General features: G+C 39.4%; 1 protein-coding gene across 3 annotated transcripts in view; it reads right to left on the reverse strand.

Annotated features, from left to right (window-relative positions):
• LOC126336481 (probable pyruvate dehydrogenase E1 component subunit alpha, mitochondrial) overlaps positions 1 to 24,608 on the reverse strand; it is a 74,372-nt gene that overhangs the window by 12,124 nt on the left and 37,640 nt on the right. For 2 of the 3 annotated variants that reach the window (XM_050000232.1, XM_050000239.1), the window contains exon 6: positions 22,996 to 23,244. In XM_050000232.1, the coding sequence (XP_049856189.1) occupies positions 22,996 to 23,244 (249 nt within the window). The remainder of the gene's footprint in view (positions 1 to 22,995; positions 23,245 to 24,608) is intronic. The other variant, XM_050000225.1, reaches the window with a different exon arrangement.

The following is a 24,608-nucleotide window of genomic DNA, read 5'->3' on the forward strand; positions in this document are numbered from 1 at the left end:
TAGGGAACCAGGTGGATAGCCAGGTCAATATAAATCAGAACACCAAGAGAGGGGAAGGAGGAGGCAGCGGGGAAGGAGTGAGGATGTATGTGCTTAAAAAATAATTTCCTGTATAACCAGAAATTTGCGCCATTGGTGAAGGTTTTACTGTACAACCAAAGCACATACATATCTTTAAAATGGATTCCAAACAGTCTCTACCACAAAAACATTTATTATGATGGTAACTGGTTTCAGTCAGCATTTGAACATCCTCAGACCTTTGTAGCATGATGGTAGGTGGTGGCAGTGAATGATGCAGATGATTTAAGTCCACGAATATCAACTGCCAAGGGCAGCAATGCACTAGTTGCTTAAATATGCGATGCTCCATCCCCAAAATGCTAAATTATGTCGGCTATTGCCAATCAGGCATACAGGACTGAAAACAGTTGTTACAATAAGGTATTTACAGAATAAATACACAAAAGCTAATAACAAATGAAGAAATGGGTACATATAATGTAACTGCTATGAACAGTATTTTGTCAATGTGTGACAAAAAAATATATATAAAGGAGATAACTGATCATAATAAGTTGTGAGAACACTGACAGCCATCTGTGGGAATTTATAGCAAACTCATTAATTGTATGCCAGCAAAGATAGTGGTTAAGTGACGTCAACAGTTCCCATGAAGACAGTGTTGTTGTATCAATATGAGCCATCCAACAGAAAATGATTTAAGAGCTGTGAAATCGACTGTATGTTAAATACATATTGGCATGCGGGCTGACATTGAGAGATGCATGCCAGGTATTGAGATTTGTCCTACACATTGTAGTGCCACTGGAAATACTGATTGAGTGGCAATGTTGCTTACCACGGAAGCAGTGTGGATGTGTCAATGTGCACATTTCAACAGAAGGTGAATTCAAAGTTGCGATAGCGACTGGCTGTGACAAAATACTGGCATGCAACTAAGACAATTGTCACAATATGTGTCAGATCTCTGCAGATTATATTGACAGAGTACTCAACAAGATAACAAATAAAGTAGGGTTGTTGTTGTGGTCTTCAGTCCTGAGACTGGTTTGATGCAGCTCTCCATGCTACTCTATCCTGTGCAAGCTTCTTCATCTCCCAGTACCTACTGCAACCTACATCCTTCTGAATCTGCTTAGTGTACTCATCTCTCGGTCTCCCTCTACGATTTTTACCCTCCAAACTGCCCTCCAATGCTAAATTTGTGATCCCTTGATGCCTCAAAACATGTCCTACCAACCGATCCCTTCTTCTAGTCAAGTTGTGCCACAAACTTCTCTTCTCCCCAATCCTATTCAATACCTCCTCATTAGTTACGTGATCTATCCACCTTATCTTCAGTATTCTTCTGTAGCACCACATTTCGAAAGCTTCTATTCTCTTCTTGTCCAAACTAGTTATCGTCCATGTTTCACTTCCATACATGGCTACACTCCAAACAAATATTTTCAGAAATGACTTCCTGACACTTAAATCTATATTCGATGTTAACAAATTTCTCTTCTTCAGAAACGCTTTCCTTGCCATTGCCAGTCTACATTTTATATCCTCTCTACTTCGACCATCATCAGTTATTTTACTTCCTAAATAGCAAAACTCCTTTACTACTTTAAGTGTCTCATTTCCTAATCTAATTCCCTCAGCATCACCCGATTTAATTGGACTACATTCCATTATCCTCGTTTTGCTTTTGTTGATGTTCATCTTATATCCTCCTTTCAAGACACTGTCCATTCCGTTCAACTGCTCTTCCAAGTCCTTTGCCGTCTCTGACAGAATTACAATGTCATCGGCGAACCTCAAAGTTTTTACTTCGTCTCCATGAATTTTAATACCTACTCCAAATTTTTCTTTTGTTTCCTTTACTGCTTGCTCAATATACAGATTGAATAACATCGGGGAGAGGCTACAACCCTGTCTCACTCCTTTCCCAACCACTGCTTCCCTTTCATGCCCCTCGACTCTTATGACTGCCATCTGGTTTCTGTACAAATTGTAAATAGCCTTTCGCTCCCTGTATTTTACCCCTGCCACCTTTAGAATTTGAAAAAGAGTATTCCAGTCAACATTGTCAAAAGCTTTCTCTAAGTCTACAAATGCTAGAAACGTAGGTTTGCCTTTTCTTAATCTTTCTTCTAAGATAAGTCGTAAGGTCAGTATTGCCTCACGTGTTCCAACATTTCTACGGAATCCAAACTGATCCTCCCCGAGGTCCGCATCTATCAGTTTTTCCATTCGTCTGTAAAGAATTCGCGTTTGTATTTTGCAGGTGTGACTTATTAAACTGATAGTTTGGTAATTTTCACATCTGTCAGCACCTGCTTTCTTTAGGATTGGAATTATTATATTCTTCTTGAAGTCTGAGGGTATTTGGCCTGTCTCATACATCTTGCTCACCAGCTGGTAGAGTTTCGTCATGACTGGCTCTCCCAAGGCCGTCAGTAGTTCTAATGGAATGTTGTCTACTCCGGGGGCCTTGTTCCGACTCAGGTCTTTCAGTGCTCTGTCAAACTCTTCACGCAATATCGTATCACCCATTTCGTCTTCATCTACATCCTCTTCAATTTCCATAATATTGTCCTCAAGTACATCACCCTTGTATAAACCTTCTATATACTCCTTCCACCTTTCTGCCTTCCCTTCTTTGCTTAGAACTGGGTTGCCATCTGAGCTCTTGATATTCATACACGTGGTTCTCTTCTCTCCAAAGGTCTCTTTAATTTTCCTGTAGGCAGTATCTATCTTACCCCTAGTGAGATAAGCTGCTACATCCTTACATTTGTCCTCTAGCCATCCCTGCTTAGCCTTTTTGCACTTCCTGTCGATCTCTTTTTTGAGACGTTTGTATTCCTTTTTGCCTGCTTCATTTACTGCATTTTTATATTTTCTCCTTTCATCAATTAAATTCAATATTTCTTCTGTTACCCAAGGATTTCTAGCAGCCATCGTCTTTTTACCTACTTTATCCTCTGCTGCCTTCACTACTTCATCCCTCAGAGCTACCCATTCTTCTTCTACTGTATTTCTTTTGCCTATTCCTGTCAATTGTTCCCTTATGCTCTCCCTGAAACTCTGTACAACCTCTGGTTCTTTCAGTTTATCCAGGTCCCATCTCCTTAATTTCCCACATTTTTGCAGTTTCTTCAGTTTTAATCTACAGGTCATAACCAATAGATTGTGGTCAGAGTCCACATCTGCCCCTGGAAATGTCTTACAACTTAAAACCTGGTTCCTAAATCTCTGTCTTACCATTATATAATCTATCTGATACCTTTTAGTATCTCCAGGGTTCTTCCACGTATACAACCTTCTTTCATGATTCTTAAACCAAGTGTTACCTATGACTAAGTTGTGCTCTGTACAAAATTCTACTAGGCGGCTTCCTCTTTCATTTCTTAGCCCCAATCCATATTCACCTACTATGTTTCCTTCTCTCCCTTTTCCTACACTCGAATTCCAGTCACCCATTACTATTAAATTTTCGTCTCCCTTCACTATCTGAATAATTTCTTTTATTTCATCGTACATTTCTTCAATTTCTTCGTCATCTGCAGAGCTAGTTGCCATATAAACTTGTACTACTGTAGTAGGTGTGGGCTTCGTATCTAATCTTGGCCACAATAATGCGTTCACTATGCTGTTTGTAGTAGCTTACCCGCATTCCTATTTTCCTATTCATTATTAAACCTACTCCTGCATTACCCCTATTTGATTTTGTGTTTATAACCCTGTAATCACCTGACCAGAAGTCTTGTTCCTCCTGCCACCGAACTTCACTAATTCCCACTATATCTAACTTTAACCTATCCATTTCCCTTTTTAAATTTTCTAACCTACCTGCCCGATTAAGGGATCTGACATTCCACGCTCCGATCCGTAGAACGCCAGTTTTCTTTCTCCTGATAACGACATCCTCCTGAGTAGTCCCCGCCCGGAGATCCGAATGGGGGACTATTTTACCTCCGGAATATTTTACCCAAGAGAATGCCATCATCATTTAATCATACAGTAAAGCTGCATGTCCTCGGGAAAAATTACGGCTGTAGTTTCCCCTTGCTTTCAGCCGTTCGCAGTACCAGCACAGCAACGCCGTTTTGGTTAATGTTGCAAGGCCAGATCAGTCAATCATCCAGACTGTTGCCCCTGCAACTACTGAAAAGGCTGCTGCCCCTCTTCAGGAACCACACGTTTGTCTGGCCTCTCAACAGATACCCCTCCGTTGTGGTTGCACCTACGGTACGGCCATCTGTATCGCTGAGGCATGCAAGCCTCCCCACCAACGGCAAGGTCCATGGTTCATGGGGGGGAAAGTAGGGTATATAATATCTAATGCATGGAAAAATAAGTTATATCAAAATACATAATTTGGTATGCAATGGGTGTAGCATCACTCATTTAAGCAACAACCCCATTGCTCTCCATAACAGTTGAAATTTGTGGCGTTACAATCCCTACACAATTTGCCATCACTGCCTACTATCATCGTATGAAGGTCCGAGAATGATAATTGACTGAAACCAGTTACCATCATAATAAATGTTTTTGCAGTCGAGATTGTTTGAAATCTATTTTAAATTATTTTTAGCCAGACCACTGTTTTTTCCATGACAAATGTTCTAAAAAATTGTGTGTATCATCTGTCCTCTGTGCATGTGAAAGACTTAAAATTGATAGGGATTTTCTTCACAGTTAAATCAGTACAGACTGACAACAGCAGTACATGTGGTAGTGACTTGACACACAGTAAGCTTAAGCAATATTTAATTTTAGCCAGAGATTAGTTATAGTTCATTCCATGTCAGTTCAACCAGGGGCTCCAGCTCATAGTCTCAGATTTGACTGAAATTCAGGACACTAATTCTACAAAGTGTGGAACACTCATGTACAAAGTATTAGTTTCCCATGCCAATTAGTTCCAGAATTATGACTTGTGAAAGAAGGTGGCATGACCCAGAAATTGCAACCCGCATCTGGCAATCTATCTTCAGACCCAACTTCAGGTCTTAATAACTTTGGAACTATTCCACACAGCCCAGTGAAGTTTTTACAACCCAGTAACATCCATTTAGAGAACACACTCCATGAATCAAAACACCAACAACATATTTCTGAGGGCAAATAAAAAATTCCGAAATGTGATTTAAAAAATGTAATACATTAAAAGGTACATATTGTAGGTGTCCTCTATGCCAAATATATTTCACTCAAAAAGGGTATAAATTTTTTTGTGGTAAGCTTAATGTGGCCTAAATACACACAGAACTCATCATGCCCATATCAGTCACAAAAATTGAGTTACATGCATATGAAAATACAAAAATTTGAAAAATTACCTGAAAAACATGGATTTTCTAAATGTGGTAGCACAAAAGGGACAAGTGATATCCAAGCCAAATTTCACACACTGCATAAGTAGACCATAATGATGTATATCTCAAAATTTCAGCATGTTATTGCAAGACATTTGTGTACAATGGAAGTTGACAGATGTATTTGGTGATGTGGCCATTGTTTCACAACACAATTTTGTAAAAACATATCGTAAACTGCTCTGCCTCTTCTTATCCTTTCCCACAACTGTTTAATGACTAAGCAACAACATACAGAGAGATTAACACAACCTATCATTAATGTTTACTGCACCTTAACTGCTAAAAACCAGTCGATTGTGCTTTGAACAGAAGTTCTCCCACACTTTAGCTATTGTACTCTGTAAATTGAATGGCAAATTGTACTGTCTTCCTGACAGGCAAATTGTACTGTCTTCCTGACACTGTGGTTGGAACTGGAACTCTCATAAGAATATGATCAAAAGGAATCCAACACCTGTCTGCCAAATTTGGCCAATGAAATGATCTTGCTGGTCCTGCTGGTGCCATGAAGTTCACAAATACATCACCTTCTGATTCACAACACTCTGCAACACATCCCGAGCGCCATTTGTCATCATAAACAGCAATAACATAGCAACCTGGTTGTATGTTGCTGCTTTTGCTTCTGAATCCTGGGTCAGACACATTGTGAAGACTCATGTTGTGCATGAACCTATAGTTATAACCGGGCAGTCTGCTCATCTGCACATTATCAGAGTCTGCTGGAGAGAAGTGATGATAGCTCCTTGTGCCTGCAACAGTTTTAACGTGTTCTAGTCCGCTTTTTACAAACTCTTCGACTGATTTCACCTCATCTTTCGAAACATAGAATGATTGTATGCCAGAGATATTTTTCTGTACCCGGGTAAATAATTGAAGAGGTGTTACGATGTGACCTGTAGGGAGCTTCAGACTAGCTTGTGATGCCATGCGCTTAATGGTAGCACCAATACCATCACATGCATTTTTGCCATGACTTGCTGCGAAAAAATTTCATTGTGCGTGATTCTGAAAATCATGGTTCAAATGGCTCTGAGCACTATGGGACTTAATTTCTGAGGCTATCAGTCCCCTAGAACTTAGAACTACTTAAACCTAACTAACCTAAGGACATCACACACATCCATGCCCGAGGCAGGATTCGAACCTGTGACCGTAGGGGTCTAGTATTACTGTAATTTCATCTTGTTTCAAATTATCCTTACAAAACTGGAGATAAGCCGACTGTGCTGTTACTGTGAAGCTGTGTGTGGTCACTTTGTCCATTTTTTGACAACACATTTCAACAAAATCTTCCACTGTACTTTGCTTTGCTTCACTACTTGTGTGATCCATGTGTGTCCATTGTTTATAAGAAACATGTTCATCATCATCATCATATCATCCATAAGGAGTTCACCATACAGCTTGTTGGTTGGTGGTTAGTGTTTAACGTCCCGTCGACAACGAGGTCATTACAGACGGAGCGCAAGCTCGGGTTAGGGAAGGATTGGGAAGGAAATCGGCCGTGCCCTTTCAAAGGACCCATCCCGGCATTTGCCTGAAACGATTTAGGGAAATCGTGGAAAACCTAAATTAGGATAGACGGAGACGGGATTGAACCGTCGTCGTCCTGAATGCGAGTCCAGTGTGCTAACCTCTGCGCCACCTTGCTCGGTCTACAATTTGTTATTAATGTGTTCTACAAGATTTGCCTTACCAGGACACTTTTCACACCTGTGTATCATGCACTGGTAGGAACTGATGTCACACACTAACAGCTTCATTGCACCTTTGTAACCCAGACCAGAATCCTTTATAGCAGCAATCAGCAGCTTAGCATTTTGATGTGTCTCACATACACAAACATTGTGTGTGCCCCTTACACTTACAGGCACAACCCATTTCGGCCGAAGATTGAAAAAAGATGGTAAACCTACTTTGGTATTGGGATACTTTTCCTTGAATTCTACATATAGTTCCGATATGTTGCATAGCAACAGTCTTTTTTGCATCTGTACACGTACATTTCCCATTTTCACCGTTACATATTCTTTTTTTCCAGGCATTATTCGGCTATAGTCATTATTTTCATAAAACTCTGACACTAGCATCTTTGTTTCTGAACTCAATTGCTTACAATGAGCCTGCTGAAGTTGTGGAAGCACTCCTTGGGTTGCTTTTATTTACCTAGCTTGTGTTACCATATATGTAGAAAAATTAAATTCCTTTGCAGTGTAGTCAATAGACCAGCTGGAAGGTGCAAGGGTAAGAATAGCTACTTTTTTTTTCTGGCGTATGGATATGGCACATTTTCCTTTCAAATCATGCACAATTTTGTCCAAATCGGAGCACTTCTGACATGATTTCTGTTCCTTTGGAGCATATAGTTCTTCCTCTTCCACCATTAGCATGTCAGCTATTTTGTGTTTTAATTCCATTTGAGCTTCTTGTAGTTTTCATCTACCATAGCTGGGCCTGTCTCTCTTCCCAACTTTGTGTGCCTTCATGGGAGACAAACCAAGAGCAGTCACTGAAGTATTTAATTGCTCATCCGCTGTGGTTGTAGGTGACTGATACTCTGTCATTGTCATGTAAATTATCAGAATATTTTTCATTTTTTAGCAGTGCAACACACCTGGAACATAACATTTGTCCTGGTTTCATGTTAAGTCCCATGCACTGATTAACTTTCAATACTGATTTTATATTATCAATTTCTCTGAGGCTACACTTCACTGTCTTCTTATGAATCTGAAATGGATCAAAACAACTTCTTTGTAGGAAAGAATACTTATCCGGAAACACTTTCATATGATGATAGCAAACACTAAAGTTTCCTGGAATGTACTTCTGTGCCCACAGGGTGTATCCCACATCTCCGTAGCAACTAATCTTGGTCCGATTCATCCAGATCATGCAGTACAAAGCGAATGCCACATTTTGTTTCAGATGTTGTTTTATGACATTCAGACGCTTGTGCTCTACCAATACTGCAACTTGTTTGAACAAAAGCACCACTAGTACACTCTTCTGCCTCCATACTGACTTTCCACAACAATACTGACCAGTCTGAACTATAATCATAAAAACATGAGTAATCTGTAATTGTTGCTTGTTTCCTTTGTTGTTCCTGTCTAACAATGACTCATTCTGTCCCTGAAAACTACCGTTTAACTTTCTGTTGCCTAATGGTCCCCAACAATTGCTGCAGCTTTATCTGAAACAAGCTGTCTGCATCACCACTATTACTTGCTAAATCGTGTTAAAAGAAACAAACAAATACATCTCTGTCAACTTTTATTGTACGCAAATGCCTTGCAATAACACGTTGAAATTTTGCCACATATTATATTATGGTCTACTTATGCAGTGTTAAAAAATTTGGCTTGGATATCACTTGTCCCTTTTGCGTTACCACACTTAGAAAATCCACGTTTTTCAGGTAATTTTTCAAATTTTTGTATTTTTGTGTACATGTAACTCTGTTAGGGCACCTACAATATGTACCTTTTAACGTATTACATTTTTTAAATCACATTTTGGAATTTTTTATTTTCCCTCAGAAATATGTTGTTGGTGTTTTGATTCACAGAGTGTCTCCTCTAAGTGGATGTTACTGGGTTGTAAAATTTTCACTGGACTGTGCGAAATAGTTCCAAAGTTATTAAGACCTAAAGTTGGGTCTGAAGATAGAGTGCCAGATGCGGGTTGCAATTTCTGAGTCACGCCATCCTCTTTCACAAGCAATAATTCTGGAACTAATTGGCAGAGGAACTTAAAATTTTGTACATGAGCGTTCCACACTTGGTAGCATTGGTGTGCTAAATTTCAGCCAAATCTGCGACTCTCAGTTGCAACATTTTCTCAAATTGGTTGAATTGACATGGAATGACCCTATATAGACTTAATTTCATTTGTCCATATAGTTTATTAATGTCACAATCTTAGAAAAATAAAATAGCCTTCACTTTTATTGTTCAAAAAGTGGTCCCTGACATTTGGTGCATGCTGACCAGGTTTATTGCTTGGGCTTTAGGAAGTGGTGACTTATCCACATTCCAACCACACTCCATCTATCAAAGTACAACAGATTGTAGCTAATTCAGTGGGAATGTGTACTTTACACACTTTCAATTGTGTTATCTTTGGTTTCCTGTGTTGTAGTCCCAACTAGAATGTTATATGGGTATTAATTACTGAACCGACATTTACACTCAATAAGAGACGCTAGTTTTCAATGCTAATGCAGAGTCCATCTGGGTCCTTTAAATGAGCAACAAGCCTCCCCTGTTGGGATTTTATCAGCTGGCCTTGGGAAAATACGAGTTTCTGAATTGTCAGTAACTTTCTAGTAATGATGGCTAGAATGCTATTTTATTCTATCTACAGGGTGTATACATGGACAATTAAAGGGGGGGGGGGGGGGGGGAAATCCTGGATTTTCATGGATTTCCCAGTTAAAAACACAGTTTTTCTCATGTGAAAATACATTTCTTCAAAGGTGAAAAATACAATTTTGCCATGATAAGTGACAATATACTTTCTCTTGGAGCTGTAAAAATATCAGTCTTTTGATTGGTAAAGGTTTTATACACCAGCATGGAATTTCAGAGAACAAAAAAACTCTGCAAAAATGTTTGGAAAGATATGTGATGTGCAGCAACATTTACGCTGTGTATTTTCATATTATTATGATACACTGCATATTTTTGTATTACGAAACTATAGATTTCAAACAGAATGTTGGTTTCAGAGCATTGAAAATGAGATTGAAATGCACTTTAGTAAACCAATCATGCCATGTGATCTTGCCAGCCAATGGCAGCAGATATTCAAAGCATAGGACACATGACAGTTAGCCAACAACATAACTGTTATGTAGTGTGAACACTCAAATAGGAAAAGTTAAACTTTCCCAAATAGTATTGGTCTTTAAGACTAATAAGCTACAAGAAAAGCTAAGCTTTGACATATAATATTGGTCTTCTTTGCATGTGTGACACTTTAAAATACATCACACAAACATGCCAATAAATTTTTCAATAATGACATTAATGTTTTGTCTTATGAGCTTGAAATTCTTCTAACTGGATAGTCCTCAATGTGTTAAATTTTAAACAAGAGTCAAACACACTGTGATTTAAGAACTTCATTAAACATTCGCACATGTAACATACATAATTAATCTTGTGAAAAAGAATTTTCCTTTGAAACTAATACTTTTCAAAGCACCATTCGCAATATTTTCCGCAACCTGTTGGAAATAGCTTCATTTCAGCAGTCACCATAAAGTGCCAGGAAACGGGCATTGCTGCGCATGGGCAGCTACGATGACATAGTAAGTCAGCATGTTTGTACATGTATAGTATCAAGAGATCTTACCTGACGCCACACAAGAAACAGGATACTTCAAGAGCATCGGAATTTTGCACACTATACTAAAATGCATAATTCGGCTTAAAGTGCACATTCATTTGTACAGATTTACAATGAAGTAGGCCCAAAACTGGTATTAAGCTTTGCAGCATGAGTTTCGGGATGCAAAATTTCTTTGAGTACCAGTACTGTATTATCTCATATTTGTTTCTTTATTATGGCATAATGCCACACAAGCACTTGACATTCAGTGAACAGTTTAAACTAGCCAATAGTGTAGAATGAAACACTTCGTTTCTAATAAATTGACTGCCTCTAGGGAAAAGATTAATAAAAGCCACATTTATTTATCAAACCAACTAAAATAACTACATTGTTCTGCAAGACAACTGGCTGCCAAAAACCTGGGAAAAAAGTATCAGAAAACTGAACTAACAACATATGTTAGCCTTCCGTAATCACACAAATGTATTTTAATTCACTTGACAGCTCCCAACCACCGAAACCTGTTTTGTTTTCACTTGACGTGAGAAGTGTAAATGAAGAGGAAACATCAAAATCATTAAACATAATCATGGCTTATGTGGAGACTAACCCCCTCCCCACTACCACCCACAATGCTATGCACATGTGGCAATCTGGCAGCTTGGGGGTGCCACAAAAATTTTTACAGGTAACATCTGGCTTCTTGTTGCTACTGCTAACACAGTGAACCAGCCAAAGTTTGGTATCCGAAAGCAGAACAAGGTACTTCCCATACACAACTCAACTGCGCATGTGCATGAGCCCGCGGGCAACTGCTCAAACGAACTTAATGTAAACAGTTGTGATGTCATGCTTGTAAGCAGCAGTTTATTGTTATGACGTATTCCACAGTCTTTGTCCTAAAGCCTTTGACAAATTTTGCTTTTCATCAATTCTTACCAGTCAAAATTAAAACAATGAAAAATTCCCAGAATTCTAAAAAATTCCCAGGTTTTTCCCAGTTGTCCCGGAGCTTATACACCTTGATCTAGCACAAAATCCTTGCAAGAGGGAATCTGATATCTCTACTACTGCTGCAATATCATTGAAAAGATTGTTATGTGACAACATTTTAACTCAAAGTCAGAAGAGTCATACTGGGCATTGTCATGACAGTGCAGACTCATGACATTTAGCCTAACAGATACTTTAAAATCACAAATGCAGTTCATTTTTTGGACCACTTTAAGTTTTGCTGGCTACTGTTTGTAGATCTTTTTTCAGAGGCTGCTCTATGCTGACCATTTTAAAGTCATCAGTTATGTATTTGGCAAGCATTGTGACACTAATGGGCTCACAGGCCTGGAAAGGACCTTTTGTTCATTCTACATGTGTTTCCACCATTTTGACATTTCAATATTTTAATAAAAGACTACGAAGCTGACCAGTTACACAAAATCATTTCTTTTAAGCGAACTATAATGTGTTCGATTGTCAATTATATAATTAAACTGCAAACTAAAGATGTAAGGAAGATTAGGGTTCAACATTCTGTCAACAACAAGATTGGAGCACAATCACACATTTGGAAAGCAGGGGAATGAAATCAGAAGTGTTCTTTGGAAGAAACTATACTGGTATCCACCTTGAGTGAGAAAGATCAAGGAAAATGAAATCTGGATGGTGGATGAGGATTGAAACATTATTCTCTCGAGTGTGAGTCTAATACTTTACCCTTACACCACAAATGTCTCCAGAATAATAAAACTGACACGACTTCTTGCGCTATGGAGTATACCGTATTTACATGATAAGGATTTTCCCTAATTCGTTATTTAAAAAAATACAGGGTCCTTTAACATTTGCAGATTAAATTATTGCTGCTCAGACTAACATTTTTGTGTTGTTTAATAGATTAATGTACGGGTAGCCTCACATGTCCAGATCCTGTAGAAATTTGTTTTGAAGAATTCTGAAGGATTCGAGGGACAACAGTGACACTACCTTGGCTTAAAACTACAACGTATGTGGGGAAGGAAGTGGTGAGTGAGCAGAAATTTCACTGTCCTGCCATGTACCTTGGATTTTAGTGAAAACCTGTCATGTTTAAACTGCACATTGCCTGAATCCATTTGAAGCTGGAATTTAACCAACTTCAGAATTGGGCAAATACCTAACCTAACAGTAGTACATATTGCAGATCAGTGGCATACTCAACTGTTTCATGCAGCAATGTTGTCAATGCCCATCATGAGGTATGATGGGAAGGAAAGGGTGTGTGTCGGCCACTGCTTCTATGCCATCAATGAGACACCAGTAGGCAGACATGTTTGGAAGCAAGATATCAAATATTCTTATATTCTCATGTCACTATAGACCATATTTAAGAAATACTTGTACAGACTTTGGTGAAAGGCTCATTACACCAAAACAAGACAAAGAAAGGTTCAGTAAACACTGACTCTAAACTGCATACCTTATAAGCTATGAGCTCTTGTTCACTAGACAAGATGTGTTTTACAACACCGATGATGAATAAGTGCTCATGCCTCTAAATGTATGCATTTTAAAGTCTATTTTTATTGGACATTTTGTTCTTGTTTAGGTGTAAGGAGCCTGTCCCAAAAGTTTGCAAAAGTATTTTAGAAGCACCCTGTAATTGCAAAATCTGCTATGTATTTGGAAAAAAAGCAGTTGTTTTCTCAGGTCCCACCATAACCACAACCTCTGAAATCACAACATATTCAGAAGGAACAACCAAATATCTGAGGCAACAAACACATAAATTTCATTGCTACTTGTACATTTTATTTTATTTATATGTCAAGTTCCGTAGGACCAAATTGAGGAGCAAATCTCCAAGTTCATGGAATGTGATAGTACATGAAATTACAACATAAAAGTAATGACAGATAACAATTAATGTTTATGAACCAGAAAAAAGTCAGTCCATATGTTTAAGTAAACGCAATCAACAACATAATAAGAATTGGCTTAATTTTTCAAGGAACTCCTCAACAGAATAGAAGGAGTGACCCATGAGGAAACACTTCAGTTTCGATTTGAAAGCAGATGGATTACTGCTAAGATTTTTGAATTTTAGTAGTAGCTTATTGAAAATGGATGCAGTGGTATACTGCACACCTTTCTGCACAAGGAAGTCCGATCCTAATGCAGGTTTGATTTCTGCCGAGTACTAACCGCGTGAAAGCTGCATATTCTGGGGAAAAGGCCAATATTGTTAACAAGAAATAGAGAGAGAGAGAGAGAGAGAGAGAGAGAGAGAGAGAGAGAGAGAGAGAGAGAGAGAGAGAGCAATGTTAAAATACCCAGACTTGTTAACAGGGGTCGACAAGAGGTTTGTGAACTTGCACCACTTACTGCCCGAACCACCGGTTTCTGAGCCAAAAATGTCATTTTAGAATGGGAAGAGTTACCCCAAAATATAATACCATTCGACATAAGCAAATGAAAATAAGCAAAGTAGACTAATTTTCATGTCGAGCAATCACTCACTTCGGATACTGTTCAAATAGTAAAAATGGCAGTATTGAGTCTCTGAACAAGGTCCTGAACATGGACTTTCCACGACAGCTTATTATCTATCTGAACATTTAGAAATTTGAACTGTTCAGTTTCACTAATCTGTTCTGTAAAATTGAAATGTCAGGTTTCGTTGATTTGTGTGTTAGAAACAGTAAAAACTGAGTCTTGCTGTCATTTAGCATTAGTTTATTTTCCACAAGCCATGAACTTAGGTCATGTATTGCACTATTTGAAACCGAGCCAATGTTTCACACAACATCCTTTACTACCAAGCTAGTGTCATCAGCAAACAAAAATATTTTAGAGTTACCCGTAATATTAAAGGGCATATCATTTATACAAATAAGGAACAGGAGTGGCCCCAACACTGATCCCTGGGGCAGCCCCCACTTGACATTACACCACTCAGACTCCATATCACAGCCGTTATCAACATTGTGAATAATGACCTTTTTTTCCTCCTGCTGCTAAAGCAAGAGATGAACCAATTGTGAGTTACTCCCCGTATTCTGTAAAGGTCCAACTTCTGGAGCAATATTTTGTTAACAACACAATCAAATAATATGCAAAGCATTCAAAACGTTTTGTTTAGCCCATCCAGTACCTCACAGAGAAAAGAAAATATGGAATTTTCAGCTGTTAAGAGACTTCTAAAGCCGAACTGTACAAATGATAGCAAATCGTGTGATATAAAATGATAAATTATCCTTACATACACAGCCTTTTCAATAACTTTTGCAAACACTGATGGCATAGAAATTGGTCTAAAATTACCTACATTATCCCTTTTTCCCTTATTATAAAGCGGCTTTAATACTGAGCACTTTAATCGCTCAGGAAACTGACCATTCCTAAAGGAAAAGTTACAAATATGGCTAAATGAAGGGCTAATCTGTGCAGCACAGTACTTTAATATTCTGCTAGACACTCCATCATAACCATGAGAGTCCTTAGTCTTCAGTGATTTAATTACTGACTCAATCTCCCTCTTATCTGTATCACAGAGGAGTACTTCAGACATCAATCTCGGAAAGGCATTTGCAAATAGAGTTGTATGATTTCCTGTAGAAACTAAATTTTCATTTAATTCACCAGCAATGCTCAGAAAAGGTTGTGAAATACTGTACTGTACATACATCGGATTTATCAGTAACAGAAATATTTTTACTGCGAACTGACTTTATAACATCGACCTTATGCTGCTGACCAGACACTTCCTTCACAACTGACCATATGGTTTTAATTTTATCCTGTGAATTAGCTATTTTATTTGTATACCACATACTATTTGCCTGAGACCTAATAACATTTTTAAGCACCTTGCAATAGTGTTTGCAATGGGCTACTGTAGCTTGATTGTGACTACTTCTAACATTTTGATATAATTCCCACTTTGTTCTACATGATATCCTTATCCCACTAGTCAGCCACCCGGGCTGCCTATTACTGCTAGTACCCAATTTAGAACATTCTAATGGAAAGCAACTCTCAATGAGCATGAGAAATATGTTAAGGAAAATGTTATATTCCTGATCTATGTTATTGGCACTATAACCATCCTGTCACTTTTGTTCCTTGACAAGGTTTAAAAAACTCTATTACTGTTGGATGAACTTTCCTACATAGTTTGTAATGATAACTTTAAACTGACTGATTAGTTCCCTAATTTTGATACAATAGACGTCAGAAGGCTTTAGCCAATACTCATATGTTTTTGACTGTTGACTGCAGCCAATGTCATCTAACTGATAGTACTGTGTGAAGTAGTCATTGCTGACTGCTGTGTTGCTGTGGTGTATGTCACTCTGCTGATAAGTGTATGCAACCATTGCAGTTATGACCTCTATTAAATATTTTGCAATCGTGCAGATTAAAAAGATACTCATCAAGTAGACGCAAGCGAACACACAATAATATAACAGGAAGGAACTGGCAAAAGGACTGAAAGGGGGGGGGGGGGGAGGGAGAGGGCTGAAAAACAAAGACTGATGAGTTTTAGGCAATGGAGAGTTTGGAAACGTTGCCACAACCCTGGGTCAGGGGAGACTTACTGTACAGGATGAGAAAGAAAGACTTAACTTTCAATGTTAGGCCTTTGGGGGTACCTCCAAGAGACAGCAGGTTTCAAGATCAGAATGTGAGACTTTAGTTTTCAGAGAGAAGGGTTTCAAGTATCGGAGATGGCGGTAGTAGCAAAACGTAAGCTTAAGTGGGAAAAAAAGGTCAAAAAAATTAAAAAAATTAATTAAAAATCATGAGAGGTGATGAGTGGGCAAGAATTTCTCGCCAGAAATTTAGCTATATGACATGAAGATAACTATGGCAGGACAAAATACAACAATAAATTGTGATTAGAATGTTTTTGGATAAGACATGAAAACAAATAAAAATTTAAACGCAGAGCACACATAAAGAGGAAGTCTTCAGAGAAAATGGAATCTACCATGTTTGGGACATAAAATAATGCAGCAGACTGAGGCAACAGCCAACCTGAGCAGTATGACAAAAAATAAATCCACAAAAATGTGCAAGAATCACATAAAAGCTGTTGGTTCTCAGGACGAGGAATTGTTGTAAAGGCACGGGTGAGAAAGGAAAGTGCTGTCAAATTTGCAAATAAATTGGCAGAAGACAATTGGAAGGAGACAGTTGGAAGGAGGCCCTGCATTGTAGTGAACTGTAAATGAGGCATTACATGCAAATTTGTAAATAACAATCAAACGTCTAAGTGCACGGAAATCAGTACCAGAAAAGATTTAGAGGCAAGATGTTGGTTAATAAAGGTGGTACAAATAAATGAATGAGAACTAGAACATAAGGCTGGAAACAGATGACAGCTTGAACAAGACAGATGACAGTAAAAGGTTGACAAGAATATTACACAAGAAGGATTGATGGCCAAGACAGCTAATATATCAACAAACATAATCAATTTTTGAAAATATAGTTTAACTGGATAGATAAAAAAATCTACTCACTAACACAAAAACATATAAAGGTTTAAAAAAATCTGCAAGCATTCAGAACAAGTGTAAAGACACTAGGGTTGAAGGGGGTAGGAAGAGGAATGAAGAGAAAGGACTGGTGAGGTTTAGGAAATGGGGAGAGCTTGGAAAAGTCACCCAGAACCCTGGGTCGGAGACTTATTGCATGGGATGAGAAAGACAGACTTTTCCTCTTGTGCTGTCTGGTACATCTCCCTGACCACATATTTTGGGTGACTTTTCTGGATTCTCCCCATTTCCTAAAGCTCACTGCTTTTTTTTCCTTCATTCCTCTTCCATCCCCTACAACCTTTCTGCCAGAAGAAGGAGCCACTGGGACTGAAAGTCTGCAAAATTTCCTTAACCTTTATATGTGTGTGTGTGTCTTCTCCTGATGCTGATTCTATCCAGTTACATTATATTAAAAAAAAGAAAAGAAAGAAATTGTCTTTATTAAATATGTCAATATATAAGATGATTACCATATTGATTAAGACCAACATTTCCATCATATTTGCCTCCACGCATGACTTTTGCTTTTGCAGAAGCATGAACCACAGGTTAAGGAGATTACACTGTGAGAGGTAAGCAGAGTTTGTGCCCCGCACATGGCTCCTCATCTCGTGATTGTCTACACAGAAGTCAAGATTGCTTTCTCCACTTCCGCAACACTCTCCGACATTGGCTAACTTACGGTTAACATACTGTAGAAATACATTGCCTCTTTTCTCCGCTCTCATTAGGTACGTAAAACTATCATCAGAGATGACAATGTCTCAGAAGAAGCCGAGTGGCACTGTGGTGTAGTGGTTATGATACTAAACTGTTAAATGGAGGGTCGTGAGTTCAAAACTCACGTGGACTGTACAATTTTGATTTCTATATTTAGCTCGAGTGCATTCTAGAAGTATCCACAAATGTCAAGAATCATTGTACAGGGTATTGGAAATTGTGACAGCGCACATTATCAACGACACAGTATCTCTCCCATCAGGCCACGACAGAGCCGCCGTTTATGTGGCGAGAAACCTGAGTTCGAGCCATATTCAACAGATCGCAATCTACCGGAGACAGAAGAAGAAGAGTATGTTACCATGACAGCAACCGTGTGCCACCACATGAGCCATCCTTCCGGGTTCTCTGGTGATGATGGCCAAGATCCAGACAAGTGGCTGAAGGTATATGAGTGTATAGCCGAATTTAACATATGGGATGAGAGTGTGTATTTGGCTAATCTATTTTTCTATTTGGAGGGCACTGCCAATCAATGGTATGAGAACAATGAGGAGAAGTTTACAAGCTGGAAAGTAGTCCAGGTGGAACTGCACAAGTATTTTGGTGACACACAGCGACAGAAATGCAAAGCTGAAGATGAATTAAAGTGCAGGGCACAGGGTCCAGGAGAAACCACAGCATCCTACATTCAAGATATCTTTGAGCTGTGTAAAATAGTGGCACCTAGAACGAAGCAGGAAAATAAGGTTGCATATCTCATGAAGGGTGTTGCTGAGAACATCGATCAAGCCCTACTCCTGAAGGAGGTTTCAACAGCAGACGACTTCAAAACAAGGTGCCAGTATATCGAGACAATGCAGCAATAAAGAATTACACGCAAGAAGTTTGAACGGCTTCCAAACGTCGTATTGATGTCTGTGATGGAGGAAGCAACTGATTTCACAAGTATTCTTCATCAGAGTGAGAGACGAAGATCAGAAGGCACTTGGATTGCACAGTGAGCAAAAAACCGAGACAGTTCATGAGCTCATAAGGGAGGAAGTAGAACAGACATTGAACCCAAACTCTCATCCTTCATTTCCCTTTAAAATGGTGAAAAAGTTGAGACCCAGGTGGAGTTACGTTCCTACAATGCCGCATCAGGAACCTGTTTGGGTACCAATGAATACTGATGTATGGAGGACCCAGGATAACCAACCAGTATGTTTACACTGCAGACAACTGGGACATGTGGTGTGCTATTGTCGAGAAAGGTGGTGGATATTTGATGACTCCTATGCCAGAAGACAGCAGACCGATCTTAGCTGACACCAACTCCAGGATGACAAATATGAAGAAAAAGATTATGTGGGTGCAGGACGACATAGGTCACCATCACCACAAGGTAGCTGCTGGAGGGGATGCTGCCCAACATGCCAATCAAGGTCTCCATCGCCATTTAGAAGCTCCAGTCGATCACCTAGCCAGAAGGAGGACGCCAAGATATATCAAATTATGCTTGCCTTAAATTGGGCAGGGGATGTGAAAGGACAATTTAAGGTAGTTATGTATTACTTTGCAAGAAAAACTTTGATGCATTTGAAAATAGGTTGCTACCGTGATTCCTAAACACATGCACTTAGGTGTTCTACAGAAATGCCATGACACACCTGAGACCGGACATTCAGAATTTATTAAGAATTACAATAGAATCCGCAACAGATTTTTCTGGCCAAGTTTATTTAGGAGTGTGTGTCAATATGTGTCGCACTGTAGAGAGTGTCAGAGGAGAAAGGCAGTTCCTCAGAAACCACCTGGCCGACTCATACCAATTCCACCAGCAGAAACACCTTTCCAGCATGATGGGATTGACCTCCTCGGACCATTTCCAATGTCTGCTAGTGGCAATAGACAGATTATTGTTTGCACTGATTATCTGACATGCTCTGCCATTACAAAAGCCGCGAAAACAGCCGAAGCATCCAAGGTAGCCAAATTCACCGAGGTAGCCAAATTCATCATGGAAGACATTGCATTAAAACACGATGCTCTAAGGTCGTTAATTAAGGACCGAGGGAAAGTTTTTCAATCGAATCTTGTGACAGAGATAAACCGTCGGCGCAACATTACTCATCACGCGATGGCTGCCTACCATCTGCAAACTAATGGTCTTACTGAACGCCTTAATAAGACCTCGGCCAACATGCTATCAATGTTTGTCAATGTTGAGCACAGTAACTGGGATGAGGTGCTACCTTTCGTGATGTTTGCCTACAACACCCCACCAACAAGACAACACAGGATTTACGCCATTTTTCCTGGCACATGGGCGTGAGGCAACTCCGACGTTGGACACTGGGTTTCTGTCACATCCTGATAATATGGACGATGACATCAGCCAAGTGTCAACCAGAGCTGAGGAAGCTCAGCAGTCAGCTCGACTCCGCATGCTGCAGGCTCAAGATAACGATCGCTGAAGGTATGATGCGGGTCACCACTCTGCTGTCTACCAGCCTGGTGACCTCGTCTGGATCTTCACTCCTTTCCTGGAGGTTGGCCTCTCTGAGAAGCTCCTCAGGTGCCACTTTGCACCTTATAAGGTTGTAACACAGTTGTCTGATTTGCTTGTGAAGTTGAAGATTTCGACCTCAATGCAAGACGATGAAAGATCAGAGAATGAAGCCCTACAAGCATTCTGCCACCCAAGGTAAATTCGAAGTTCCAGCAACAAGCAGAAAGGTGACAAGAGCGTAGCGGCAAAAGAAGTTCTAAGATCACCGCCAGAGCGAGCATCAGTCATCAGGAGTCTGAGTATGCAGGACCGATGACTTGTTCCCGGACTAGGAGAACGGAACACTGAGACGCTGTTCTCTTCAGGAGGAAGCAATGTCGCAGAAGAAGCTGAGTAGCACCAGGGTGTAGTGGTTGCGATACTAAACTGTTGCATGGAGTCTCTTGAGTTCAAAACTCACCTGGACAGTACAATTTTAATTTCTATATTAGGTTTGAGTACATTCTAGAAGTATCTACAAAATGTCAAGAATCATTGTACTGGAATGTTCTGTAGCTGTGTATATACTGTATGTGTTCTGGCTGGAGGCAGTTTGCTCTGCGTTCTTGTATGTGCAAGTGCTGAATAAATCATCTTTAGCGAAGTTAGTGTTCATCACTCATCTAATTACACCTTCTTCTATGTGACAATTGTTGTAACCGCAGGAATAAGCCACGTCTAATTACAGTCGTTTTCAGGCAGTATGCCAAGAATAGTACATAAGAAGGAGTTAAAATTGTAGCGCTGGACGCCGCGCGTGGCTGAGGGGTCAGCCGGGGCGGAAGTTCGAACTGTCGGCCAGTGGCGCTTGATAAGAAAGCAAACAGCCAAACGAAGCTCTGTGCTGGGATTCATGAGAAGCAGTGAATTAACAGTATCAACAGAAAGCATTTTTGAATAGAGATATAGGTCTAGAGTAGAGAGAGAAAGAAAGAGGGCCCTTGGTGGGGACAGCACTATGTGATGAGGAGCCAATGAAGGGCTCAGGACACAGTGCGTGACCATATAGGGAGAGGCGCCTCTAACCCTCCACCCAGCCTCTAAAGAACAATAACAACAATAATACTTAAACGTTACCAAATAAGGACAAGTTGCCTTCGACGCTACGTCATGCCAAGCACTGGGGGGGTCAAAGGGGGAATACTAACGACACTCGGGAACACGCCGCTCTGCGCATTCTTCTTCTTCTTCTTCTTCTTCTTCTTCTTCTTCACCTCTCGATGTTAGGCTCTGGGTAGCGACAGTAGTCAGCGTGATAGCAGCAGCCGACTTGGGCTGAGGAGCGGGCTGTAGACAGGCAGCCAGAGATAGTCGCTGAAGAGCATTAGGGCATAGCTGCGGGGGACTCTGAAATAGGGTGCTAGGAAGTATTATAGAGCTTCTAGTAGGCAGTCAGAATGGTGGAATCAGTCACTGTCTCTGTACTAGACTTGGCCTTCCTGTGAATGCAATCACCACACAGTTAGGGGGTTGGGTTGGGGTTGTTTGGGGAAGGAGACCAGACAGCGTGGTCATCAGTCTCATTGGCTTAGAGAAGGACGGAGAAGGAAGCCGGCTGTGCCCTTTCAAAGAAACCATCCCGGCATTTGCCTGGAGCAATTTAGGGAAACCACAGAAAACCTAAATCAGGATGGCCGGACGCGGGATTGAACTGTCGACCTCCCAAATACGAGTCCAGACCACACAGTTAGGGTGAGCTGTAATTATTATTCAGAATAAACTGCAACTTGTTAAAGTTCGCAAGACTTTAATTCCACCCGCTTCGTAGCCTTGTACCTTCACACCAGGGATTTCCACATCTTAGCCAGGTCAAAAAATCTCCCTCTCACTAAGGTCAACTGGCTAAATCCCTTTCACGAACCTTGTCACTCAATCCCTCGCAATACCCACGCTTGGGATGCGACACAATAATACCTGTGATAATATACTTAGGATGTTCTTATACTCGAGTAAATATGGTAAATCCAATGTGGCTGCCATGTTTAACATGTTTTAACCAATTCTGTACACAATGATCTACTCACATCCTGTAATAAGAAGATAGAGCGATGTTTTTATCAATCACTTATATACATCTTCATATATATTCCGCAAACCACCTTTGGTTTGTGGCGGAGTGAACTTTAAGTAGCACTATCGCTTCTTCCCTTTTTACGCAGGGGTAGCGATATACTGATAGACTCTTTGAGGAACATACACACTCTGAATCCTAACCTACATTCCTGTTACTGTAGGTACTATTTTTGTAATTTTTTGTCATATCCATTAATGTACAGAAGTTATTGTTTGCAGAGGTATGAAATTAGTTTTCGCTGAAAAAAATCCCACTTAACTGAAAAAAAAAAGGGGCCAGCGTCTATTATGGAGCTCTATCACTACAATTTTAAACAAACAATTAACAAACCAATATGAGTAAATGTAGTAAAAATATATATTTTTAAATACAAGGTTGTGATGTGAACAGGTGCGATTCACATCTTACCTTCAATTCTTCTGAAGTAGTCAGCTCTGCATTAATTATTTTTTCTTTGAAGGATGTTATAGGATCTCTTGTTTGTCTTACTTCTTGTATTTCTTCTCTTGTTCGATAACTAGTTCCAGGATCAGACATTGAATGACCACTGTATCTATATGTGGCAGCTTCTAAGACAATTGGTCCCTTACCACTGAGACAGTGTGCAATTGCAAAACGAGTAGCTTCTCTTGTTGCCAAAACATCCATTCCATCTACCTTTAAGGCACAAAAAATAATGTACATAGAAAATGCAGATAATTTGCTTATTGCATCAAGTACAGCTGAAAGTGAGATATAAGTACAAGTATCAATATGTTTACAACAAAATCAATATCTGTGATCAATTTCCTATTAAGTCAGGAGGCAGGGAAACACTGGTCATAAATTTTTCGTGTGTTTAATGCAGATTGCTTTCAGCTAATGTGTAGGTATCTTCAGTGCAACATGAATAAAAGAACATAATGAGAATCAGACATTAAAATACAAATTAAAACCAGATCCCAAATACCTCAGTTTTTAAAACATAAATTTACATACCAATTATATCCACATCATGATGATTCATAGTAAATAAATAAAGTCACATATGGTACCACATTGCCATTACAGATAAACAGTGAAACCGAGCTTGCTGCTTACATTTCCATGCAGCTAACCTTGGCATGTGAAATCAGTAGTAACAAGCACCCTCTTTATTATAATTCCCTGCATATTACACCTTAAAAAAAAAAAATAATTAAGAAGTAAAATGTAGCAGTTTGCATAAAATTAAAATGGCACCCTTAAATAAGAAATTGCATTGAATAATTATGATAAAACCAGAAAGAAGAATCCACAATTTGAAATATTAATAACATGTGTTTTTGTATGTAGTTTACATCAACACTAGTAAAAAATAAGTTATACAATAGGAATACATATAGCATAGTGCGTGTTTAATTATTTCTTCCGACGTAGCTTTGATTACAAAAAGTAACTAACATGATTGTCAAATATGAACCAGTGATAGGATTTCAAGGAACTACAACATATAAATTGACTTATAAATACATAGCACAGTTCAGTATAGAAACATATGTGACTTGGTCTGGTGTTATTTATAATGCAGGTGTGTGCACTGTCTGAGGCAAATGGAAAAAAATTGGTTTGGTTCATGAGCTATAAATTTTGCTCTCTCTTAATGATCCATCACAAAGCACTATATAGAGCCATATGTTGCGTGTCCTTTGGACCTATGAAAGTCCCTTATTCTTCCCAACCAGGTGCCTTCTGAATAGCCCCTAAAACTAAGTGCTTCTTACTGCTACCTGCTCACTGGGCAAGGTTGCATGGGGAGATCTCTGATATCAAAATATCCTCATTTTCTACATGAGATCCAAAACTTTGCCCTTATACCGTCTATGTACCAGCTTTAGTTGTGAGGTCAGATCAGGAGAACCATGCCCAGTGTCACCAAGGTGGGTAGCAAAATCTGAATTTTCTACTATACCCCTCCACTGTAACGCCACATGCTCACATCATCTAATGTCAAGCCTTCTTCCAGTTTGCCCTACTTTGCAGGCACTGCTATCATGACATTT

Source organism: Schistocerca gregaria, chromosome 1 (genome assembly GCF_023897955.1).
Source record: "Schistocerca gregaria isolate iqSchGreg1 chromosome 1, iqSchGreg1.2, whole genome shotgun sequence".
In the NCBI taxonomy this organism is placed as follows: Eukaryota; Metazoa; Arthropoda; class Insecta; order Orthoptera; family Acrididae; genus Schistocerca; species Schistocerca gregaria.